General features: G+C 42.1%; 2 protein-coding genes across 3 annotated transcripts in view; both read right to left on the bottom strand.

Annotated features, from left to right (window-relative positions):
* The window catches only part of osbp2b (oxysterol binding protein 2b), a 35,775-nt gene extending 32,165 nt beyond the window's left edge, over window positions 1-3,610 (bottom strand). For both annotated transcript variants that reach the window (XM_088297890.1, XM_088297901.1), the window contains exon 1: window positions 3,247-3,610. In XM_088297890.1, coding sequence (XP_088154016.1) covers window positions 3,247-3,428 — 182 coding nt within the window. In that variant the 5' untranslated portion in view covers window positions 3,429-3,610. The remainder of the gene's footprint in view (window positions 1-3,246) is intronic.
* Window positions 3,611-4,769: 1,159 nt separating this feature from the next.
* rasl10a (RAS-like, family 10, member A) lies at window positions 4,770-21,948 on the bottom strand. Its single transcript, XM_088297879.1, has 4 exons — window positions 21,535-21,948; window positions 20,800-21,174; window positions 9,838-9,962; window positions 4,770-6,645 (listed from the first exon to the last, which is right to left on the bottom strand). Exons 2-4 carry the CDS (start codon window positions 21,013-21,015, stop codon window positions 6,375-6,377), a joined length of 612 nt encoding a protein of 203 aa, XP_088154005.1. The 5' UTR covers window positions 21,016-21,174; window positions 21,535-21,948; the 3' UTR covers window positions 4,770-6,374.
* Between the last annotated feature and the right edge of the window lie 247 nt (window positions 21,949-22,195).

Raw genomic sequence — 22,195 nt, 5'->3', positions numbered from 1 at the left:
ACAACTAGAAGCAAAAGAAAATTGGCAAATTGAATATGGAATGAAGAATTAAAAATCTAAGAAAGAAGACTGTCTGTGTGAATTCCCAACGATAAGACATGGCTGACAGAGAAATTAAAAAAAAAAAAAGCCAATCTTTGTCCTGTGAATGGTACATCTCAATAAAAGTCATTACAATTTAACAGAGGCAGGTGCTCCATTTTGGCAGTTGAGGCATTGATCATGCTGTTCTGTCGGTGCACTTTGCCTTCTCAGCGACAAGTCAAGGAACAAAAAAAACATGTTGCTTTCACAGCAACAGGCCTTTCGTATTAAAGAGATCTCTAAGATCACATTGACTGGACCTCTAATTGTTGAAAGTGCGACCCACCACCACAACTAATTTATGTCAAATGAAATCTGACCTTTCAAAGAGAGCAAAATAATACTGAACATATCTTCTCGTGTTGCTGATGAAGTTGCATCTGTTCGTCAAGTGATCATGTTTTATTAGTGTTTGTTATCATGTTACCAATATATTGGCCACGCAAAATTCAAATAGTAAGATCGTGAAAGCATTAGGACTCACAGAAAAGTTCAACTGTTATGCAAATGTTTTGCATGTTAATTAGGCTTGGAACAAAAGAACAATTCCAATGAGAAATTATGTTTCACTTTAAAAGATATGAGTCCATCATATCAAACCTAAATCAAATTGTTCCACTTTAAAATATAACGAGATACATCTTGAAACGTCTCATATTGGAAAGATATATTTTTTAAGGTCAATTCTGCGAATGTTGTCTGTTTCTGAAAGGGAAATAAAATTTGATATTTTTCTTTTAAAACTCGCCAGAACGTCATTACAGGGTCCAAAAACAAATAAATTAGCTCCTCTCCGTTTTATTCAGAAAACACGAAAGATTGAACCAAATAATAAATAGAATATAGTTATCAATAATTTCAATGCAAGGATGGAATTGAATGATCGCTTTAACTAAGGATAAAGCTGATTTTAGCAGAGGTGGCCAGAATCATGAGATGCTTAAGGCATTTTTTTCCTCAAAATTACATTGGCCATTATTTTAAGAATGTCACGATATTTCTCATCTCAAAGGTTTGCATTATAATACAAAAAGAAATGAACATGTCATCCCTTAACATGCAGATGAATTGGTTATAATTAATAAGCACGTTGTCTATTTTTACTTCTCTCACAACATTAAAAAAAACAGCCTGCCATTTAAATTAAAATCCCTCAGGTCAAACACACGACCACACTCGAGCAGATGATGAGACAACAACTTGTCTGTGCTCAGATGTTGCGCTGTGATGGCAATGGCATTACTACGTAATAGACTATTAATGGAGGGCAGCGGCAGCAGGCGTCTCTGCTTTCACCACAGGCTCTGACACCCATACCTTGGTGTCAAATAACGCACACCTGATGTCAGCAGGCAAAGAGGTTTCCCGAGGCTGGATGTTCTTCTAATGTTAAAACTGAAAGAATTGTAGCGATGCCTAAGATGAGCTAAAATGATCAGGGAACCTACAGCCATATCAATCTATAAACAATTTTTACAATCTGCAAAAGCTGCAACTGAGTAGTGAGGATCAGCACCTGCCACCATAGGATCCCAATTCAACTGACTGACTGTCGGAAAGATGACATGTACAGTAATTTACATTAAGAACAATTTCACGTCACAAAATGTGGAAAAAGAAAATACTGGAAAGCTTTTAAAAGCGTAAGTTATTGAATCTCCCCCCAAAAATGTTTACCCCCATCCATTTTCTAAGACGCTTCACCTCACTAGGGTCGCAGGGGTGCTGGAGTCCATACTCGCTGTCTTTGGGCAGTAGGCGGGGGACACCCTGAACTGGTTGCCAGCCAATCGCAGGGCATACAGAGGCAAACAACCATCCATACGCACACTCATACGTAGGGACAATTTAGCATGTTCAATCAACTTATTATGCAAGTTTTTGGAATGTGGGAGGAAACCGTAGTACCCGAAGAAAACCCACACAGGTACGGGGAGAACAAGCAAACTCCACACAGGAAGGCTGGAGCCGGAATCATACCCTGCACCTCTGCACTGTGAGGCCATTGTGCTCATCAGTCGTCCACCCTGCCGCCCTAAATGCTAACATTAACTGTAAATAAAATAAAATTTAGCCAAAACAGTTTTCAATTTTAAACTCATCGAACAATGTTAATCTTAAAAATAAATGACTTACTGATCATTTAATTTTGAAAACTTAACTGTACGCATACACAAGTACATGCGACCGGGACTCTCTTTAACTTCCACTAACAACCCAGTCCAAAGTTAGTTCCTCCCCAACATACAAAGCATGACTCTTGGTCAAGATGTAGCACTTTGGCATAGTTCTTTGACATCTATTCCAATTTAGACAAGCTTAGGGGGTATATTGTGGCAGTTAGCAGAATTTCATTTGAAATGTGTCCATTTTTCAACAGAGACCTGGTATACGTTCAACAGTTAAAAAATGCAATGAACAAATTTAGTTACTCAATTTGAAATGTGATTCTGTTTTGGATGAATACAGAGCAATTATTGTGTTGTATAAACAGGTGAAAACACGTGTTAATCGTACCTTCTGTTATCGAATGGAGACCATTAATTGTTCTGCCTGCCACTGCACTACACCGGCATAGCTAAATGAACAAAGACATTGTAGTAAATAAATACTTAGCTGCACATTGACGGAAAAAGGTACGTTACAATTTTCTTTTTTTCTTTGTTTGCACCTGCCTCTAAGAAGCACCTGAGCCACAGGTGATTGCACAATAACAAAGCTTTCAATTGTTTCAATGAAGCATCACAACCACCAATTCAAATATGGCCGTAAAAAAATAAATGGGTGACTATATGCCGAAAATTTTGTGTAAATACAGCTTGAATCTCATCGTGAATGAAACTAGCTAGCTTGACGAGCTAAGGGATGTCGTTCCCACAAATCGCTGCGCTTAACGTGTCACAAACGTGACAACGGCCACATTAGTGACACATAACGGAGCTCGGCAAGCGCAGGGGGGGTGCCGTCGCCACTGCGAAACCAGCTGTCACTTGGAACAAAACGCTCACGTTGTTGTAGTGGCTGTCATCTGGTCGCCTGGCAGTGAGAGTTAGCCTGCTAGCCAGCCGCCGTATCCAGCTGCATGGAGTGATGCACCAAAACCACTCGCTCCGTTTGCATTATTACTTCTTTGCCTGTTGACTATAGCGTGTGTGCTTTTACCTGTAATATGACAGCAGACCGTTGCTTAGGACGAACCATCGCCGCTGGTAGCCTTTCAGGTAGTTGGTCCATTTAAAAAGCCAGCCTTTGTAAGTATCCGAGCCTGCTCCTGCAGCTGCGGCTGCTGGCGGGGCCGCGGCAGAAGCAGAAGCAGAAGCCGAGCCCTTCCCTTGCTCACTCATCCTTCGCTCAGCCGCAAGCAGGTTTAGCCGGCGACAGGAGCGACAGGGACACCGCCACCAGCACCCCCGCCTGGATAGCGAGCGAGCAAGTCGGCGCTGGTGAAAGGGCGAGGCGGAGGAAGGTCCGGCCACAGCCAAAGAGCGAGCGAACGAGAGAGGCGAGCAACCTCCTTTTCACATGACGCCGGTGGTGTTTTGACGCTGGAGGAGGGACAAAAAAGGGGGGAAATGGTGACTGAGACACTTCAACTTGTGCGGACTATAAGTGGGGGCAGTCTAAATAACAAAAAAAAAATCATCTCTACTCATGCCCACTTAAAATAAAGTGTTGGCTAATATGTTGTATATTATGGCCTTGTCTTCTCTCTATAAGAGAAAAATCTTAACACCACTCGATTAAAAGGGAAAAAAAGAAAACCACGGGGTAAGTGGGTTCCTCTCGCGGCCGGAGTGCGGGGGACTGACTGGCATCAAAAGGATCAATTGCCCAGCTCTGATAATTGCGACACATAATTTGTGAGTGGTGTTATTAAAATACGGATTAAGTAGGCAAATCCATACCGAAGGGCCAAATTCCTTGCCCGACGCTACATTAAAACTGAACATCATTTACATGTATAAATTATTTGTCATTATTTCTCATATCGTCCCCTCAAGGCATTCTGGGAATTACATTTCCTCAGCTCCGGTATTACTAGATTTTATTGGGTGAGCTGGAGCCGAGCTGGGTTTGGATGAAATGTGACGGGGTGCCAAACAATCGCAGGACACACAAAAAATAAATAATAACAATTAACACTCACACGTCTCACAGTTACGCTTATGGACAAATGAGAGTTAACCTTAAGTAACCTAACTTTTCAAAACGACCAAGAGGAATCGTTGTATCCGGAGAAAAGCCACGCAAGCACAGCAAAGAACTTGCTTCACAAGCTCAGTCACTGTGGTGGTTATTAAATATGCCAGAAAATGTTGCAAACCCCTTTTCACAGCAACATCTTTCCAAAAAAAACCATTAATCAAAACGTTCAACATGTTTGATGTGAATTAAAATATATAAAATTACTTACGAGGCAGTTAAAGAGGATTTTATGCAAGGCCGAATATTTCTTATGTAATCTCACCTCAGTTCAGTATTGTGGATAAAAGCTTAGCTGATCATGTTTTTATACGATGATTTTTTTTTTGTGACAATCAGACTACTTGTGTAGGAACCAGGAATAAAAAAAAATAGCTCATAAGTAAAATGGTGCGTTAAAGTACATACTGTACACTAGATGGCAGTATTGCCAATATTTTGCCACACCGTGATGAACTATAAAAAGCACTGGAAGGTTGCAGTTGCTGTTCCCAAACGCATTTAATTCATCATGTCAAAATATCACAATACTAGCATAATAAAACAAATACAAGTTTGTTAAAAAAAAAAGAACAACTATAGCCCTTTTTATTTGGAAACACACAATCTGATGAGAACTCATGCTACACGCAGTTGCTGCTACATGTATTTTTACATTTTGAATAGAAAAAAAAACTACTAATACAGCAATCTACCCTGACAGAAGGATCAGCACTACATCACGAGCATGTGCTCCTACATGCCAGTGTAAAACAATCATTCCACTCCGCAACTTACAACACAGTCAGACAACCATGTGTTACAAAAAAATTCAACACAATATCACATTTTCACATCAGTGCAATTAAAACCTGACCTGTTGGGTGTAGTGCCAACGATAGCATGCAAGTCAATTACTCAAGAAATCCCTCCTCAGTAGCCTACAAGTCATCTAATGTTCAGTGCAGACATGTTCACAAACTGTAAATCTCACATAATTGCCATGTACTGTTCAGAGCTCGGTAGCAAACCTTTATTACCGTTTTCTCTGTCTCGGACACACTTGAAGTGGTGTTTTGGTTGACGTCTTGGAGCACTGCTGCAGCATTTTTTAAGTGTGGATGGGTTTGATCGACTGATTTGAAACACAATACGATGTCTCTGTCAGTCAGGTGGAATTTTATTGCTCCTTTCTAAAACAAAGCTTCCAGCATCTGTTTCTCATTTGCTCAATTCCGTCCTTTTGCTTGCTTGACTATCAGTGATCAAGCATATGCCACTTTCTCTCCTCACACGGGCACGCAGACACACACGCACGCACACGCACGCACACACACACACACACACACACACACACAAAACCAAACCCGCTTGCAGTGCCTTTTTTCAGGCTCTGCATCCTCCTGCAGGTCCATAATTCCCTTGTGTTAATGTATTCACCAGTATCAGCCACTGAGTAGGGGGGGTTGTGATGAAAAGGGGTGGGGTGGGGTGTCGGGGTCCTACAGTACATCACGATAAGGGACTGCAGCATTTCCCGCTGCATGAAAACTATACAACACCTTTCGCCTAAACAAACATCATCATGAGTGCAGTATGGATAGGAAAGAAAAGGTGTCATTTAATCGGGACAATGTACGCTACCTTACTGAATCTAGAAACATACTAATCCACCCCTCTAAGAAGATCTCCGCAAATATCTTTTTTTTTTTCTTCGCTTGTCACCTCCTCCCCCTCAGTGAATAGAACAAATTCACAAGGAAGACTCAACCAATATTGCTGCCTCTCGCCTTTGAGTCTCACAAAAATAGCTTCCTTCCAATCAGACTGCCCTCACGAAGAGAAGTAAGGAGTCAGACACCTGAGTGTCGGTGCAATACAAGGCCTGTTGTGTCATATGTTGACTCCTCTTACTTCTATGACAGAAAAGTGAACAGCAGAATGACACTCGGAAGCGGTTGGATGACCCAGGACTGGAATCGTGCAAGCGCAGCTTCTAATAATTCTCAGTATGTAAAATCAGCTCAGTAAAGCAGGAGGCCACAGGGTATTAAGTTTCCAGCCATTTAGATCAAGAAGTCCTTTGCTCCCTTGCTGAGGTGAGAGGGTCACATGATGGTGCAGCGGTTTCTCTGGAGCGCCCCTTGCAGGCGGATGGAGGTGTGATTCTGGCGCAGGCCTCTCGCCACGGCGATGCCCAGCAGCTCCTTGAAGAGCAGGACGACGTGCCAGTTGAACTTGGCCGAGCATTCCACGTAGCCGCACTTCCACGTCTTCTTGACCAGAACCGACACCGCCCTACGAGGCATGAAGCGCTGCCGCTGCAAGTCTCTTTTGTTGCCCACCACCAGAATGGGCACCTCGTTGCTGCTGCCGTCCCTGCAAAGGTTGACACGCGTTAGCATGTGGGCGCTGGATGCGTGCAAGCTGAGCTATTTGCAGCTTTTGCCTGCCTTTCTTCTGAGGTGTGAGTGGGCGGATTGGAGGATTAGAGCTCATGGGCCCTGGGTGGGCTCACACCACACTGTGCAGCAATGCTTTGCAAGCAATATGGCGTGTGAAAAGAAATGGCAAGTGAGTGGTAAGCGTAAATTAGTCTGCGCGTGTGTGCGTGTGTCTGTGTGTGTGTTTGTTTAACACGATTGTAGAGTGTCATTTTACACATCCAGAGTTGACATCGTCAATCGCAAGTATTTCCTAGATAGAGCAAGTACCATGACGAAGACAACCCCCCCAGAAATATATTTGGTGGTTTTATTATTTTTTTTATTTGAGTCAATTCAATCAGTTGGCATATGGCTTCTTTCTGCTCCCGCGTCAGCACGGTCGACAACTGACGCATTGCATCACGTAACCGACACGTTGTGCTGTACAGCACTTCTGCAACACATGCCGCGCACGCGTCAGAAAATGTTGCAGCGCGCAACGTGCGCATTCTCTTTTCTGATTGGTCCGTTATGTCACATGCTGCAATGACGACACCAGGTTTTCCCGGCAAGTTCCACCATTTCGAACAAATAGACGAGGAGGTGTGCAAATATATTCATGGATATGATACCAGCTCCAGCTTTTATAGATGACCAAATGGCAGCCAACTCCTGGCCTGACATTTCCTCAGCCATCTATCCATCCATTAACTTTACCGCTTCGCCTCACAAAGGTCGTGGGGGGTGCTGGAGCCTATCCCAGCCATCTTCGGGCAGTAAGCGGGGTACTCCCTGAACTGGTTGCCAGCCAATTAGAGGGCACTCACCACGCTCACACTCACACCTAGGAGCAATTAATCATGTCCACCCACCAAGCAAGTTTTTGGAATGTGGGAGGAAACCGGAGTACCCGGAAGAAACCCACGCAGGCACGGGGAGAACATGCAAACTCCACACAGGATGGCCGGAGCCGGAATGGAAACCACGACCTCTGCACTGTGAGGCCATCGTGCTAACCAGTCGTCCACCGTGCCGCCGATTTCCGCAGCCATTGGCTTGAAATTGTTGGAGTGCCAACAAAGGTGGAAGGACAAATTTGTCCGTATGAAGAAAAGAATTGACGCTTGGCATTGAGGCAGTGACGTACGCACGGACATCGGACGCGGAAATATATAGAACCAGATAGTCTTCAGTGTTCCAGGATAAGTGGTACATAAATTGGATGGATGGTGTGAATACTCATTCAATTTAAGCCTTAATGTTACTGTTGAATAATAGAAAATTGCAAATAGGTGCAATGGCCACCATGACATTCTTATCGAGAGGTTTTCTGGGAACTCTCTGCTGCGGAAGTGCAGTGCTAATGTGGGCAATGACTGCGAGATCTTGTAGGGTGAGATGACTGGACCTCTGTGCTTGTCACTGATTGGTCACAACTAACACAATGTTCGCAAATAAGGGTGACACTCAAGGGAAGAGAGGGACCACCGAGCAGCCCTAAACCTATTGTGCGGGTCTGCTCGGAACTTCTGGCAGAATCCCCCCTCGGAAAGAGTTTCAACTCGCACCTTCCACAGAACTTAGACCATGCAACCAGGGAGCAGGGCCACTGAGACCAAGTGGGTTATGTTCCATGCCTCCACTGTGGCGGCGGATTGCAGGTGTAGACTCTTACAGTAGTTGTGCAACTCTTCTTCATTTGTGTTTGCATGACAATATTATACTGCACCCTGGTGGCTTAGTCACACAACAAAAGAAGTCATAATTAATCATGATGCACTAACAATTAAATTCATGTGTTTTCATGCTTTTATAATGCCCAATTTTGTAGAGTGCTATTTGCCTTATTTAAAAATCCAACAGAGAAACAAATTCACATTTCCATTCATCTCAATGGGGAAAAGCTGTTTTTTCCATTACGAGCGTAGTCATGTAATGACTTAAACTCATGTCGAAAGGCACCACAATCATTTCTTTCTTGAGCGTAGCATCTCTCAGCATTTACACGCCATTACTAACCTGAATTTTCAGTTTTTCAGTCGGCAATATTAGAAGGACCTGATCATTTTTGATGAAAACAAGTGAAATAATTCAATTGTCTCTTAGTTATGTTATAGTGTATGAAGACCAAGTGACAGCTGCCGTTCACCCAACTTATCTGTTTTTCTTTTAAGGCCTAATAAGCCCTCCCCTTTGTTACAGCGTGCCTCATTTATGACAAAGACTGGCATATTAGCACATCAGACAGGACAGATGGCACGAAAGCTCAACACACAGGAATACGCTCAAAGAGACTTCAACAGAATGATTTTGCAACCCTGAGGTGAAATTTTGAAAGATTTGAAAAACACATTGCAGTAATCACACCACTTTTCTCCTATTCACTGACAGTTTACAAATATCTGCAATAGGAACAAAATGTGCCAAGTGCGTGACAAGATAGCTTCATGCCGGTGGGCTAAACAAAAGCAAATGTTAAAATAACAATTCTATTTTTTAACTGATGCCGGGAGAACGCGCATTCTGTCCAATTAAGAAGAATTATTTTCCATAAACAGAATAAACCCCCCCACCCACCACCACCACCAGTCACATTTCAGATCTTCATGCAATGTATGATCACACCTTTCTCCTGCATCCATTCCTCTTCCTTTTTTTCCCCCCCCCAGCTTTGGTTTATAGAGCTACTACGATGCGGACCATAAACCTTCACACTAACACGTGCAAAACTCAAGGTGAGGATATCGGCTGCATGGGGGCAGTGTAGTCATGAAGCACAATGCAAAACAAAATGAAGTCAGCCATTATCGAAATGTATGCACTTTTCCGAGCATCCTCTCCATTTCACAGTGTCAATTTGCGGCCCATTTCTACCAGAAACATGCTTAAAAGTCATCTTTGAATCAATCTCCAGACACATTTGAGGTTTCTCGTATGTGGCAATCAAATGTCGTTACTAAACTGTCAGGACGCTGGGGAAACGTGTCGAATTTAAAGATATATTCCCACTGGAGCTTATCTATCACTGTCACACTGTCACAAAGGTGTTTCTGGTACACTTTCACATTTCGGTGAAATTGTACGCTGTGCGATGTCATCGAAAAATTTGCGTGATTGTTCAAAAGCTGTTTGGAGTTGACCGTACCTGTGTTCTACGATCTGCTGCCTGATCATCTTCACATATTCAAAACTCTCCACGCAGCAGATGTCGTACACCAGGATGTAGGCGTTGGCGTTGCGAACGCCTCTGCAACGTAAATCCAGCCACTCCTGCAGGACACACGTGCACAAATAATGCTTAGTTGTATCGATTAGAGTGAGCAAAAAGTATAGAAATGTGTGTTTGAACCTTCAACACAAAGGTTATATTGCAAGGTTTTCATTTTTTAAAGCATATGGACATGAACAATTTTGATTATGAGTGAGCTTCATTTTATTTTTGCAACATTCAGTGCATTTAAAAGCAATCAACAGTATATCGTTTTGCGATTCTATAGCTTACAAGGGTTCAATAAAACCAATTTCCCTTGAATGCAGTTCAAATTGATAATGCGAGAAGGTTACAGTTCAGCAGGCTGATGTTTATCATCTTAATTTATATTTTACTTGCTGGCAACATAAATAATCCTGAATTTATATTTGTGTCAAACAAAGAAAATCATTTTCATTGCTATACATCAGCCTGATTCCTGAGTTTGTTTATGCAGGACCCACCACTGTAGGGTGACTTATTGCACAGCCACAGTGGCTTTCATTTTACTGACAAATACTTCATAGAGTTGGGGCAGGTTCCCATGTTGCTTTTATTGTATCTGCTATATGCTGAATTCTCATGAGAATGCATTGTGCTGCTTAATTTTTCAAGTAGCGCATAGTTGTTTTGGTTTGGCTCATACTGTGTGTGTGATTCATATGCAACATAGTGTAAATAACTACAATTGCCTGCAATGGTATACAGTCTATAACTGGCTGCAGATCAGTTCACCACCACCCTAATGAGGGCAGAAAATGGACAGACGGCTGGAAAACAAAGGTATGCAGCCCCTAAGGTGACAAAGAAGTTTTTTTTAAAAAAAAGTTTGGGTTCCATGCTTTGCGTCCACTATTTTGGAACATTTCTTGTGGTCTATTGTTTAGCACTCGCTTCAAATGTCTTTCACTTATTTGGAAACCGTGCTTAGTATCAAGAACTGAACTGATGTCTTTATATTTTAAGAGAATTAATTCAATTCAATTTTCCCGGCAAGTGCATTTAACAAAAAAAAAAAAATTCCTTTGCAAACAAAAAAATAAAACCTTGGCGAGGGAACGCAATTTTCTTTTTTTGACCTCCATGCACCTTAGGGTCTGTGTACAAAGCATTAAAGAGAGAAGCTAAACAGCATGTGCTTCTTTAATTATCCCAAATGACTTTGGCTCAAAGTCATTGAAGAGTAATCGGTTCTGAGAGGTGGACGACCCACGGCAAAGTCGTAAAACAAGGTGAGGGTAAGCCGTTAAGAACTAGCTACAAATGAGGAAGAACTGTGGCAACACTGAATGAATACGATGATGGAGCAACAAAAGAACGGCGTTGTGTTTAATTTTTTGGTTTGATTTTATAGGGTCATGATACAATTTGGTCAAAAAAGGTAAATACATTCCCTGTGCCTTTACTGTGATTAATCAATAAATTATTTGAAAGTCGCAGTAACCCTATAAGTAACAAAATTAGCCACCACGACATCGGCCATTATTACTCCTGCTGGAAAATGGAGATGGAAAGCGAGGACTTGGAAGGGCTGCGAAGTCAAGGTTTGCTTTCAAAGGGAAATGAGAAAAGAAACTCAGCCCTGAGATAACGTTTTAGAAGATGGGGGAGGTAGCCTCGTGAACTAAATCGAGGTTTTTTTTTTTAGAGCTGGCAACCATGATGAACTCAGGCTGCCACTTTTTATCTGAAATTTTAACGCTCATTGGCACAGAGCAAAATATTAAATATGAATGGTGTCAGGACCCATTTGAATTAAAGATGTAACTGCTAAAAGGATTCTGCGTCATCTTTGACTCCTGTTGCCATGCTGGTCTGCTGAGGGCCATCACATTTCACCAGAATTATGAAACGATTTTGATGACAACATCGCTTGTGTGCCATCTTTTCCACAAAGAGCTTCATCCAGGGTATAAGGACCAAGTCATAGTTTAGTAAGTTTGCTGAAACACAATGATACACTTGGGTTTCCATCTGTGTGGGAATTTTGACATGCATGTGTTAAAAAAATAAAAAAAAACCCTTCCTACTCATTGTTTATGCCTTGCGTCTTTATTGCTTGTTCGAGCTCTCACGCGCTTATTCTCATAACATTGTGAGTTTGCATCGTTTATCAATGACTGAGGCCCGAAATAATTCTTCGCACTGATCTTGTTGATCACATTTGACATTTTTAATATTTTGGTTTCGATAGCTATATAATCTAAGTAGTGATGTTATTTCAACATGCATAAATATGACATAAGTGCCAATGTTAAATGTGTCCAAGTGTCCCGTTAAAGGTAAAAGACAACTAATTCTTTTGAATACATAATAGGCATTATTAAATAATTTCCTGCACTTGACCAAAATGCTCATGCTTTTGTTGCATTTCAGATCATTAGTAACTGAAAAAAAGGCAAGAAGGTTTTTGTGAAGGTACATGAATGCAGTGTTTTTATGCAGTCCATTATTTTAGAGATTTTGTTGTTTCTCATGCGCAGATAAGCCAGGGAATTTTAAAAAAACATCACATATCAAGGTGGTGATTACAAATCCATATTTTCATTTCATGCTTCTGATGAGCATTTGACCCTCCCTTTGAAGCAATAATTGCTTTAATTAGCCACACTGTTCTCCCCCGTGGTATTTACATTTCATGACTCCATCCCAGCGCCCCAAATAACACAAAACTTTAATGTGGGGAATCTTCCCGTAAAGCTGAAAATGAGGCTTCACGCTACACACAAACAAATAAAATCATCAGTTATGCACACGGTGAAGGGGAGCAAGGGTGTCGATTGGTGTAACTTGCAAAGATGGAAACGCAAGCACGGTGGAGTGAGAGTGACTGGCAGAGTGAGTGTGAAGCACCGCACACATCTGCAGGGATAATGAGGCTGCTCATATATATATATATGTATATTTTGTTTTCCCAGACTAATGGGACACAAGTGATTTAATAATAGCATGTCAACATCTGACAATCGTTGTCAGGTGCACAGTGACTTGAGTTGCAGTTGAGCTAAAAATAGCATCTTTTATTCTCATCTCATATCCTCCTTGTGGTCCCTGTCCTCAGGACAAGGAGGAAGAGGAGAAGGAAGAAGAGGATATGGAGGGTGAGGGGCAGCAAGTAAATTTCTCCAAAGCCGTGCAAGACACAAAAGGTAAGAAACGATTGGAGGAAAAGGCAGAAACACGGTGCTGATGAAGTCAAGTGGATTTTTTAAAATGCACGTGTGGGCATGTTTATTTGTGCCACAGTGTGCTTGGGGGAGCATGGCTGTGAAGTGTGGTGATATTGTTTGGAGACAGTCATCTGGGAGGAATAGAGCATCTCCTCCTTGTCTCCTCAAGAGCCAAAACACAACACGTTTCCCTGACAACTGCCGGCAAATGACAAAGGACAAAGCTGCCCAAGTCTCCAAATTTAAGGAGCAATGATGAATCATTGTGATGGATGTATACTGATGTAAACTGTGGGGGGAGGAGTGTCAACCATAGGTCAGGCAATCAGATTTGCAATTAAAATCTATTGCGTCCCCTGAGGACGCGGAAATATCTTTTAATCAACAGTGACCTTACCAAGAATATGTCGAACCAAATTATTTTGAGAAATTCACAGAATTTTACATAATATGGCCCATTGCTCATTAGTAGAACTAAGACCTTTGCACAGTATTCAGGCTCTAAATTCGCTTTGTCGTTTACATGGTCTCCCTGACCTTGTGTAGATTTTCTTACCACAATATGCCCGCTATGTTCATTGACGACTAAATTGTCCATAGGTGTAACTAGCTGTGAGTGGTTGTTTGTCTATACGAGCCCTGCGATTGGCTGGTTCCAAATTCGGGCTGTAACCTGTCTCATGCCTAATGTAAGCTTGGACCTGCGCCATTCAGCTCCTGATGGATGAATGTGTTTCCAAATATTTAATCCATGATATCTTCGTGGTTTCTATTAAATCCTTGCTGCTGCTGATGTGTATGCAGTAATCCCTGGCAGCAGTCGACTTTTTCTTCTTCTTAAAAAGAAAAAAAAAAAAGGCTCTGCCTTAGCTTTTGCTGCAGTTGGGTGCCACCACCTCACTTAACCACACTAATCTTGACACCTGTGACTAAAGTGGCCTAGTGGTGCCTTTAAAGCTCCCCAAACACCATTTGCACTCACACAAATGCACACGTCAACACACACACACACACGCACACAAACACACACATGCGCCCTTCAGGGATGAGCGCTTCATATTTGGAAGGCTCCAAGTTACATAACGCGTAACATTATGTAATTCCAAGCTGACAGCGTGCACAGAAAAAAAAAAAAAACTAAGACAAATGTCCAGACGGTTGTGTCCAAAATAAAACAGAATTAATGAGCCGACTGTGAGGCTGTTATCGCATCTCATTGACGTACTGTGGCAAACGCTCAATATTATCAAGCAGCAGACAGGCATGCCACACAAAGTAGAAAGATAGACATCATGCTTGTTTCCAAAATTAGACTGGACTTTAAAAAGAATAAAATATTCACTTTTCCAAATGTAACATGAAGTGATGAGATATCGGAGGCGCGCTGACTCACCCCACCCTGCATCTTATTCATGACAAATTAGAGGACTCAATTTGGTCAGCTGTCCTTCATCCGTGGCCATTAAACTCTATGCAACCTTTCTAATTGACTGCACTGAATTCCTCCTGTCTCGTCCGTTGCTCTTTTATTCCTGCCACTATTGAGGCAAGAACTTTTTTTTTCCTGAACCAGCTGTGTTGGCACATTCACGTGAAGGCCAGAATAACTGATACTGTTACCAAAGTGATTTTCTTATTCGATGCATGAGTATCCTTAACCCAGAATTGACACAAAAAAAAGACAGTAATCTATAATAAGAGATCCATTCATCTTCTACTCCACTTGAGGAAGTAGGGGGAAGCCAGATTAAATGCGCGCAAGCACATGGAGAATATACAAATACCACACAATATGTGTGTGTTGGGCCCTGAATCGAATTGTGAGGCAAACATGCTAGCTACATTTTTAAAACAGAACAAAAGCCAAGATTTAAAAAAAAAGAAATACATTTAAACGTCACATCTGCCTTTTTGTACTCACTTGGCCGAAAATTGAATTCTGGCAGGAGGTAACGCTCTGGTGCTGGGATGCCACTTCTGGTCTGCCGCTGATAATGATTTTGCCCAACATGATTGCCCCCCCTTATGTTGATTAAGTATTCTGTTTCTATTTTAATACAGTCACTGCTGGTTTAGTGGTAAACTCGCCTGATTTGTGTGAGGGCAGTGTGGGATCGATTCCGTGACGGTGTCGGTGTGCCCTGCGGCTGGCTGGCAACCAGTTCAGGGTGGTGTGCCTTTTGATCATGACACATTCTTAATCCAAAAATACAATATAAATCTTCATTCCATGCTTTGACTAGTGAAAGCACATACAATATACTCTGGCTTCAAATAAAATTGGGGTTTAGTTCAGCTTGAGAAAAATAAATATAATGCAGCAACTCAAAAGAATCAATCTTTTTTTTTTTTTATTTCAGTTTATAGGCACTTAAATGTAAACAATTTAATCAGTCTTTCCACTTTAGTGTGTGTGTCAAAAATAGATAACATTGGAATATTATAGCAATATATATATATATATATATATATATATATATATATATACGGATTAATCACGACAGTTTGGGCCGGGCACAATCCACGGAATGGTCGGTGGAAAAACCCTCATGGATCATTTAAGTGGCATGTACGGGAGCATTTTGGCAACTTGAGTCTAATAAGTCCTCAAATTATTGATACAGGATTTTTTTTCTGTATCTTGTCCCAACACCTCTCACTCATTCAGACAGACATGCCAGTATACATGGCTGTGGAGTCAGCCTCCTCGCTGGAACTTTGGTGCTCTGAATCAAAACCTGTCCATCCATCCAAATCTACTCAGCTATAGATTTGTGTGTTCTTTGCATGTTCTCCCCGTGAGTGCGTAGGTTTTTTTCCAGGTGCTTTGGATTGGTCCCACGTTCCAAAAACATGCATGGTAGGTTAAATGGACACTTCAAATTGTCCCAAGTGTGATCGTGAGTGTGATTCGTTGTTCGTTTATGTGTGCCCTGCGATTGCCTGGCAACTCGTTCAGGGTGTATGTGCCCGATGACAGCTGGGATAGGTTCGAGCACGCCCGCAACCCTTGTGAGGATAAGCGGCTTGGATAATGGATGGATGGATTAAATGCAGTAGGAAATGCAATGAATAATTTGGGGACTGGATCAATACTGTAAATAAATACCAAAAGGCTAAACATAAAGTCTTTCTTGGTTCATTTCCAGATAAATAATGCCTATTCACCAAATGCAAATTTATTTGAAGTCAAAATACGAGCGGTGTCTGGAACTAACATTTTGGACTTAACACCATATACAATCAAGTTGGTGTAACCAGAGTTACATTCCTCTGCCTAAAGTGCTCCAAACTGAGCAAGGCGGTGATTGTAAAATACGCCATGTCTCATCAGCATGCTCATTATGAACAGAGAACGTGAACACACAAAGCGAGAAGCCTTTAGTACAAGCCGGACATGACTAGAATAGACAAAAGCACAAAATTAAAGGGGGAAAAAGGGCCTGGAGTCCTGGCAGGTTAGCTGCTGACCAAGTGACACCCATAAATATTGCTCATAGAAATGTTGTAGCAGCACTCTACTAATGGTTTTCTCTGTGTGTGGATACATTCCCGGGGCTGCGATTGACAACAGACGACACTTCCCCTCACAATGGGATGAAATGCCGCTTCGATATGATTCAACACATCTGTGCGCTTAAAAGCCTCCTCGTGTGACTCAAAGCGTGGCCTGCACTCCAACAGACACACGGAACACTCATCGCATCTCATTCCGGCTCTCCTTACATCTCCTCAAAGGGGTTAAGCATCATTGAGATCAGCCATTCTCAATCTGATGGCAGCTTCATTTTTACTGGGTTGCCGACTGTCACAGTACAATGCAGGAAGTCAAGAAGAGCCACTTTTTTTACTCATGGAAAAAAAAGTGATTTTCATAAAGCGACGTGGAGGGTTGGCGCAAAAGCAAAAACCCATCCAATTTTTGTGCAAATCCATGGAAGACTTGCCATTTGACTCGTAAAAATGTTAGCCCCCCCCCCAGAATCCAAAATGGTACGTTCCCATCATTTTACTTAATCCGTCATGCAACACATTCATTGCTTTCTGTAGACGGTGACTCCAGGTGTTTCCTAACAGCAATTCTCTTGTCTTTATTGCCAAAAACAATTGCCTCTGTTTTGTTTTGGCTTATCTATTCCAACCTGTTCAACAGTATAATATGATCGACTGTATCAAAAACTACACTGATCATTTAGTACTTTAAACACAACTCAAACTCATAAGTCAAGGTACCACTGTAATTACCATCTCCTGCTTCTTTCTAGAGCGCACGCTTCCTCTCACCTGGCTGTAGTCGCTCAAACAAAAACAACTACAACTCTACTCGAGGGACAGAACAGTGGAATCGATTCAAAGTCAGAGCTGATGGCATTGCAGCCTCATAGCAAGAGGTGCCACGGTTTGAGTCTCGGGTGAACCGGAGCAGATCCTGTTTGACTTTGGGAAAGAGGCAAGGAACAAACCTGCACTGGCCATGAGCCACTAGCAAAATTAAAAACAACAGTTTCACAAGACCGGGATTTGGTTCCCCTGGGAGTACATGGTTGCTCCCAACTGGAGGTTTGGGTTAGACGCAATGTGCTTTTTTTTAATTGTAGATGTGGCAAATAATCGATTTTTAACAGGTGCATTTGGACAGACTATTACCATAATATGATTGTGTTACTGAACAGCAGTTAAGGTACATAAAGAATCGTGTCATTAACAAGTAGACAGTGGGATATATTGTGTTGTCTACGAACACGCTACTCTCAGCAAAAAAATTTTGGTTTTGCATATCTTGACAAGATGGAGAATTTTTAATAAAAGTGTCATAAAAACAAGGAAAACAAGTACTTCAAAAATATAAAAGAAAACCAACAGGCAAAGGAGCTGCATTGCCACACCTTGCCTAATCTTGACATATTTTTTATTGGATTCAGGATTCTAGACTAAGATTTGGACAGTATTTTCTTTTAAAATTCAGGTGGGATACTGATCGTCTAGACATTGTAGATTTGACAGTAATATGTTATGTATTTTTGTAAGTTTGTGTCCTGGGGAATTGGGTCCTGAGCTGAGAGAGTTAGGGACACCATGATTGAAATCAAGACAGAGGAATCTCAATTTAAATGTCTGGAAAGGCAAAAAAAAATGAACATTAAAAAAAGTTTCACTGCTCTGGTATGCTAATGAACCTGCTCAATATACTTCTCGGCCTTATTTTATGTTCTACGTGTCACCTCCACGGTGCGGACAGCCACATCTGCTGCTCAGTAAGCTCTCTTATTTGTGACGTCAAAGCCACAGAAGAAATGAGCCACGCCATCAGGTGTTACGAAGCAACTAAACAAGGCGACCTTGGAGATTTGGCTCTTGAAAACAGTCCTCTCGAGGACATGATTCACACCATCAACTGAGATGGTTTTGAGTGCTCATCCTGCACTCAGACACAAACATCATTCAGATGTTTTTGCACCTTTTGCCCAGTAGAATCTCGGGTTCATGATATGATTAGATGTAAAAGCTATGATGTTAACATTGTATATTTGCTTAACCTCTTAGGCTCTCGACTCAACAGTCACATACAAATACGCGTCTCACGGAAAAAAAAAAAAAGCCCAGATAAATGCTACTATAAGGGAAAAAAAACGGTCAGCCTGCTCTCCTCACCTCCAACTATAATGAAATGTGCCATATGACCTGTGGTCATGACAAAAAGGGCAGGGTGTTCTATTTTTAAATATGGGATTATAAAATCAAGTGCTGTGCCAGTAAAGTCGATGCACAACCATCCTGCATTTTCGCCACAAGCATACAAAGGCAAGCTGCATCAAGGTGGAGAAGACACGCAGTGGTTAATAAATAACAATACACCGTACTGTCCTCACTGGGGGCACTTTAAAACGTCAAAGTGAAGTGTTAAGTCAGTTGTGTCTCCATAGCAACTAGACCGGGAACATATGAGTGTGCTAAAAGAAATAATAGAAGTGTTGTGGTCTTTACAAGGAATGTGAACGCAACTGATCTAAGTACAAGGAGAATGTCATATTTCCCCCGTGAGAAACAGCAAGACAGCAATGTTTCGATTTATAATTTGCACATCTGCAATTATTAATCTAATTCCACGACAATGAGTTCCTCGAACAGAATTTGAATGATTTTGTATTTTTGTGCAAAACGTAGCCAGGCCAGGCCTGAAGGCTTTGTATAAAAATGCTGGCACGGAAACAATTGTGGACTTCAGCAGGAGAGCACCATAGGTAAGTTTAAATCATCACATCAACAAAAGAAGGGCTTCAGCACCAGAATCAAATCAATGTTTTGGAATGACCAAACTTGGAAATACTCTGAGCCGTGAGCGACATCCAACTGAAATACGGTTGGCAGAATTGAAGAAGGATGTGCGCGAGGGAATACCCTCACAATGTGATGGATGTCTTTTTTAAAAGAGCTGACAAAGTGGCCAATTCAACACAAATGTCTTTGGAAACTGACCGATCCGATCTGGAGAAATATGTCACAATATCCGAGGCCAACCAGTTGGCCCGCGACACTTCGGTATTTGTCACGAGACCTCAGTTCAGTGAGCCGCGACCACTTTAATGCTGCATGTGTGCCTGTGTGACTGTCACATCACCGCTGAAGGGAAGGAGCAGGAGGAGAAGGAGAAGATCTGACGATCCTAAAATAGTGCTGACAAACTGCTAGTTTAAAGATAACAGAAGTGTCGTTAAAATAAAGATGACGGACTGACAATTACAGTTCTGATTTGGCTTGAAAAAAAAGGGACAGACTGACGATGGTGGACAGAGCGGGGCAGACCTCTAGCAAATGACAGACTAGGAAAATTTACTGTTGGCCCACCTCTGCTACTCCCGTACTGATTCGCTACGTCATAGCCAATCACAGTGATCAGTTGTTCCGATTGATTTTTCAAACTATGATCAATGGCTCATGCATTCAAATCACAGAAAATCCGTTAATTCTGCATTTATTAGGAGTTTAGGTTAGTTAGGAGTGATTTTTAAGCCATGTTGTTTGCTTGCTCTATTGAGAAAGTCGCGCTTTTGATTGTTAATTGCTATGAACTAGATCAATTGTAAGCAAATTCTTTAAATATGCAGCTGCGATATAGGATTCATGACAGAGCGCAGAAAACTGCATCAACGTGAAAATGGCATATGTAAAAGTCACAGGTATCTTTCCGAGATGCGGTAGGAGATGCCACCTGGTAGATCTGCCCTTAATTGCTACAGAAATAGGTCTTGGACAATAAACCTTTGGAAAGTGCTATTTTAAAAGAGAATTTTGAATGAGGCTCACTCACATCTACTGAATGAACTGTTGACACAATTTCTTTTGATGTCGTTTTTATTTCTGCTTGTATTATGAGTATGTTGGGCAAAATGTGAACATTTTATTTCATGAAACCATGACTGCGGGTGGTATGACAAACAATGACAATGACAATGACTGCTATGGCGTATCAGGGGGTCCAAGAACTCTGCATTTATGTGAGTCACACCTGACCATGGATTGTGGAAAAAAGTCATGTCCATTTTGATTAAGATGTAGAAACTACAGGCAATTTTTTTTTCAAAAGTTCATCATGTAAATACTTAAGCACAGATACCTGAAATACCTGCTGAAGCGAAGTAACTAAAGTATTTATACTTGGTTATTTCCCACCACCGTGCTGCGTTACCTGACTGGAGCTGGACGGGAAGGAGGAGATCGGCGGGACGTCCAGGACCTTCAGCTCGTACATGCTCCCGTTGAGGATGACGGAGGGTCGGTACACATATCTGGAGCGGGTCGGCGTATACACCTCGGAGAAGTCGTTGTAGATGAACTGGCGAATGATTGAAGTTTTGCCCACTCCGGGAGCACCGATGACAGCGATACTCAGCGTCTCCACCATTCCTGGTGCCCCGGGTCAACACCATGGACACCAAGCTCAGACCAAGTCAAACTGGATTTCCCCCTCGTGGATCACAGAGAGCCAAGTTATAGCTCCGGGCTGGAGGGCCGAATAAGTAATCCACGCAGCCAGCAGACTTGTGTTCTCTGTAATGGCATCCTGTGGAGTGGAAAGGAAGACAGTCAGATCATGAATTATACCCCAGAAAAATGTCATTGTTGTTCTAAATGCAAGAAAAACAAAGTTTCTACTTCCTTTTTACAATGTGGTTTGCATGTCAACCACAAAAGAAAGATTTATCAAAAAGAAGTAATCATTTTAAAAAAAGATGATATATAATAATAAATAGGGGTAGGGATAGTTACACGTGCAAAAATTATAATACTGTAAAAAAAAATAAAACCTCAGACACGCGGAGGGGAAACAGTTTTAGATTTTTTTTTAGAGAGACCTCCTTTTATGGAAGCCCACCTAGGTGCCTTCCATATGGACAGAATCACAACCTGGCTCCAATCTGACCTTGGCCGAGACGCGCAGGAGCTCTCGTGCCTTCATCACTTCTTCATCCCCACGATGAACCGTTTCCACGCACCTCCATCACACGGCACCCAGACGCCCTCCACGTGTGGTAAAATCACACACCGCCACATATTATACTTCCTCAAATCGACGGTATAGATGGGTTCGCTCAGCTTCGGGGCATATTAAAATGAAAAAAAGCAATCCACAGGCGTGTCAGGCAAAGGCTTTCTGCTCTGGCATCCAATTGACGAGCACCGTGCGTCTGCGGATAAGGCACCTCGCTCCTCGCTCTCTATCTGCCCCCCCCCCCTCTCTCTCTCTCTCGGTCACGTGATTCAGTGTGGAAGCTCTCACGGAGATGCAGGAGTGCACATCATCTCGCCGACGGACACGACTTATTAGTCGAGAGAGCGGGTCCACGGCCAGAGCTGAGACGATGAGCCCCATCCATCACAGTCCCACCATGGCCACGGATCCACTTAGTGACACCACTTCCATTTGGAATGGTAAGGACCTTGGTTTTACGAACATTCAGTGTCCACTTATCTTATGCAACGTTTCCCAAACTTTACTGTCACGAAAAGTATTCAGCCATCCATTTTTTTATAAGACTTGTTCAGGCAGAGCTCCAGAAAGGGCGCTTGACCGCTACATTGAG

This window comes from Idiotropiscis lumnitzeri, chromosome 1 (genome assembly GCF_059441095.1).
Source record: "Idiotropiscis lumnitzeri isolate Australia: NSW breed Sydney's pygmy pipehorse chromosome 1, RoL_Ilum_1.0, whole genome shotgun sequence".
NCBI classification, from domain to species: domain Eukaryota; kingdom Metazoa; phylum Chordata; class Actinopteri; order Syngnathiformes; family Syngnathidae; genus Idiotropiscis; species Idiotropiscis lumnitzeri.
This window is presented reverse-complemented; position numbering and strand designations above follow the sequence as displayed.

What these genes read in the sequence shown, in the direction of transcription:
- rasl10a (XM_088297879.1), bottom strand. Translation starts at nt 21,015, where the DNA reads ATGGTGGAGACGCTGAGTATCGCTGTCATCGGTGCTCCCGGAGTGGGC. An exon ending in TCCCGTCCAGCTCCAGTCAG is followed by an intron (nt 9,963 to 20,799) that starts GTAACGCAGCAC and finishes TGTGTCCTGCAG; the next exon opens with GAGTGGCTGGATTTACGTTG. An exon ending in CAGCAGATCGTAGAACACAG is followed by an intron (nt 6,646 to 9,837) that starts GTACGGTCAACT and finishes CAACCTTTGCAG; the next exon opens with GGACGGCAGCAGCAACGAGG.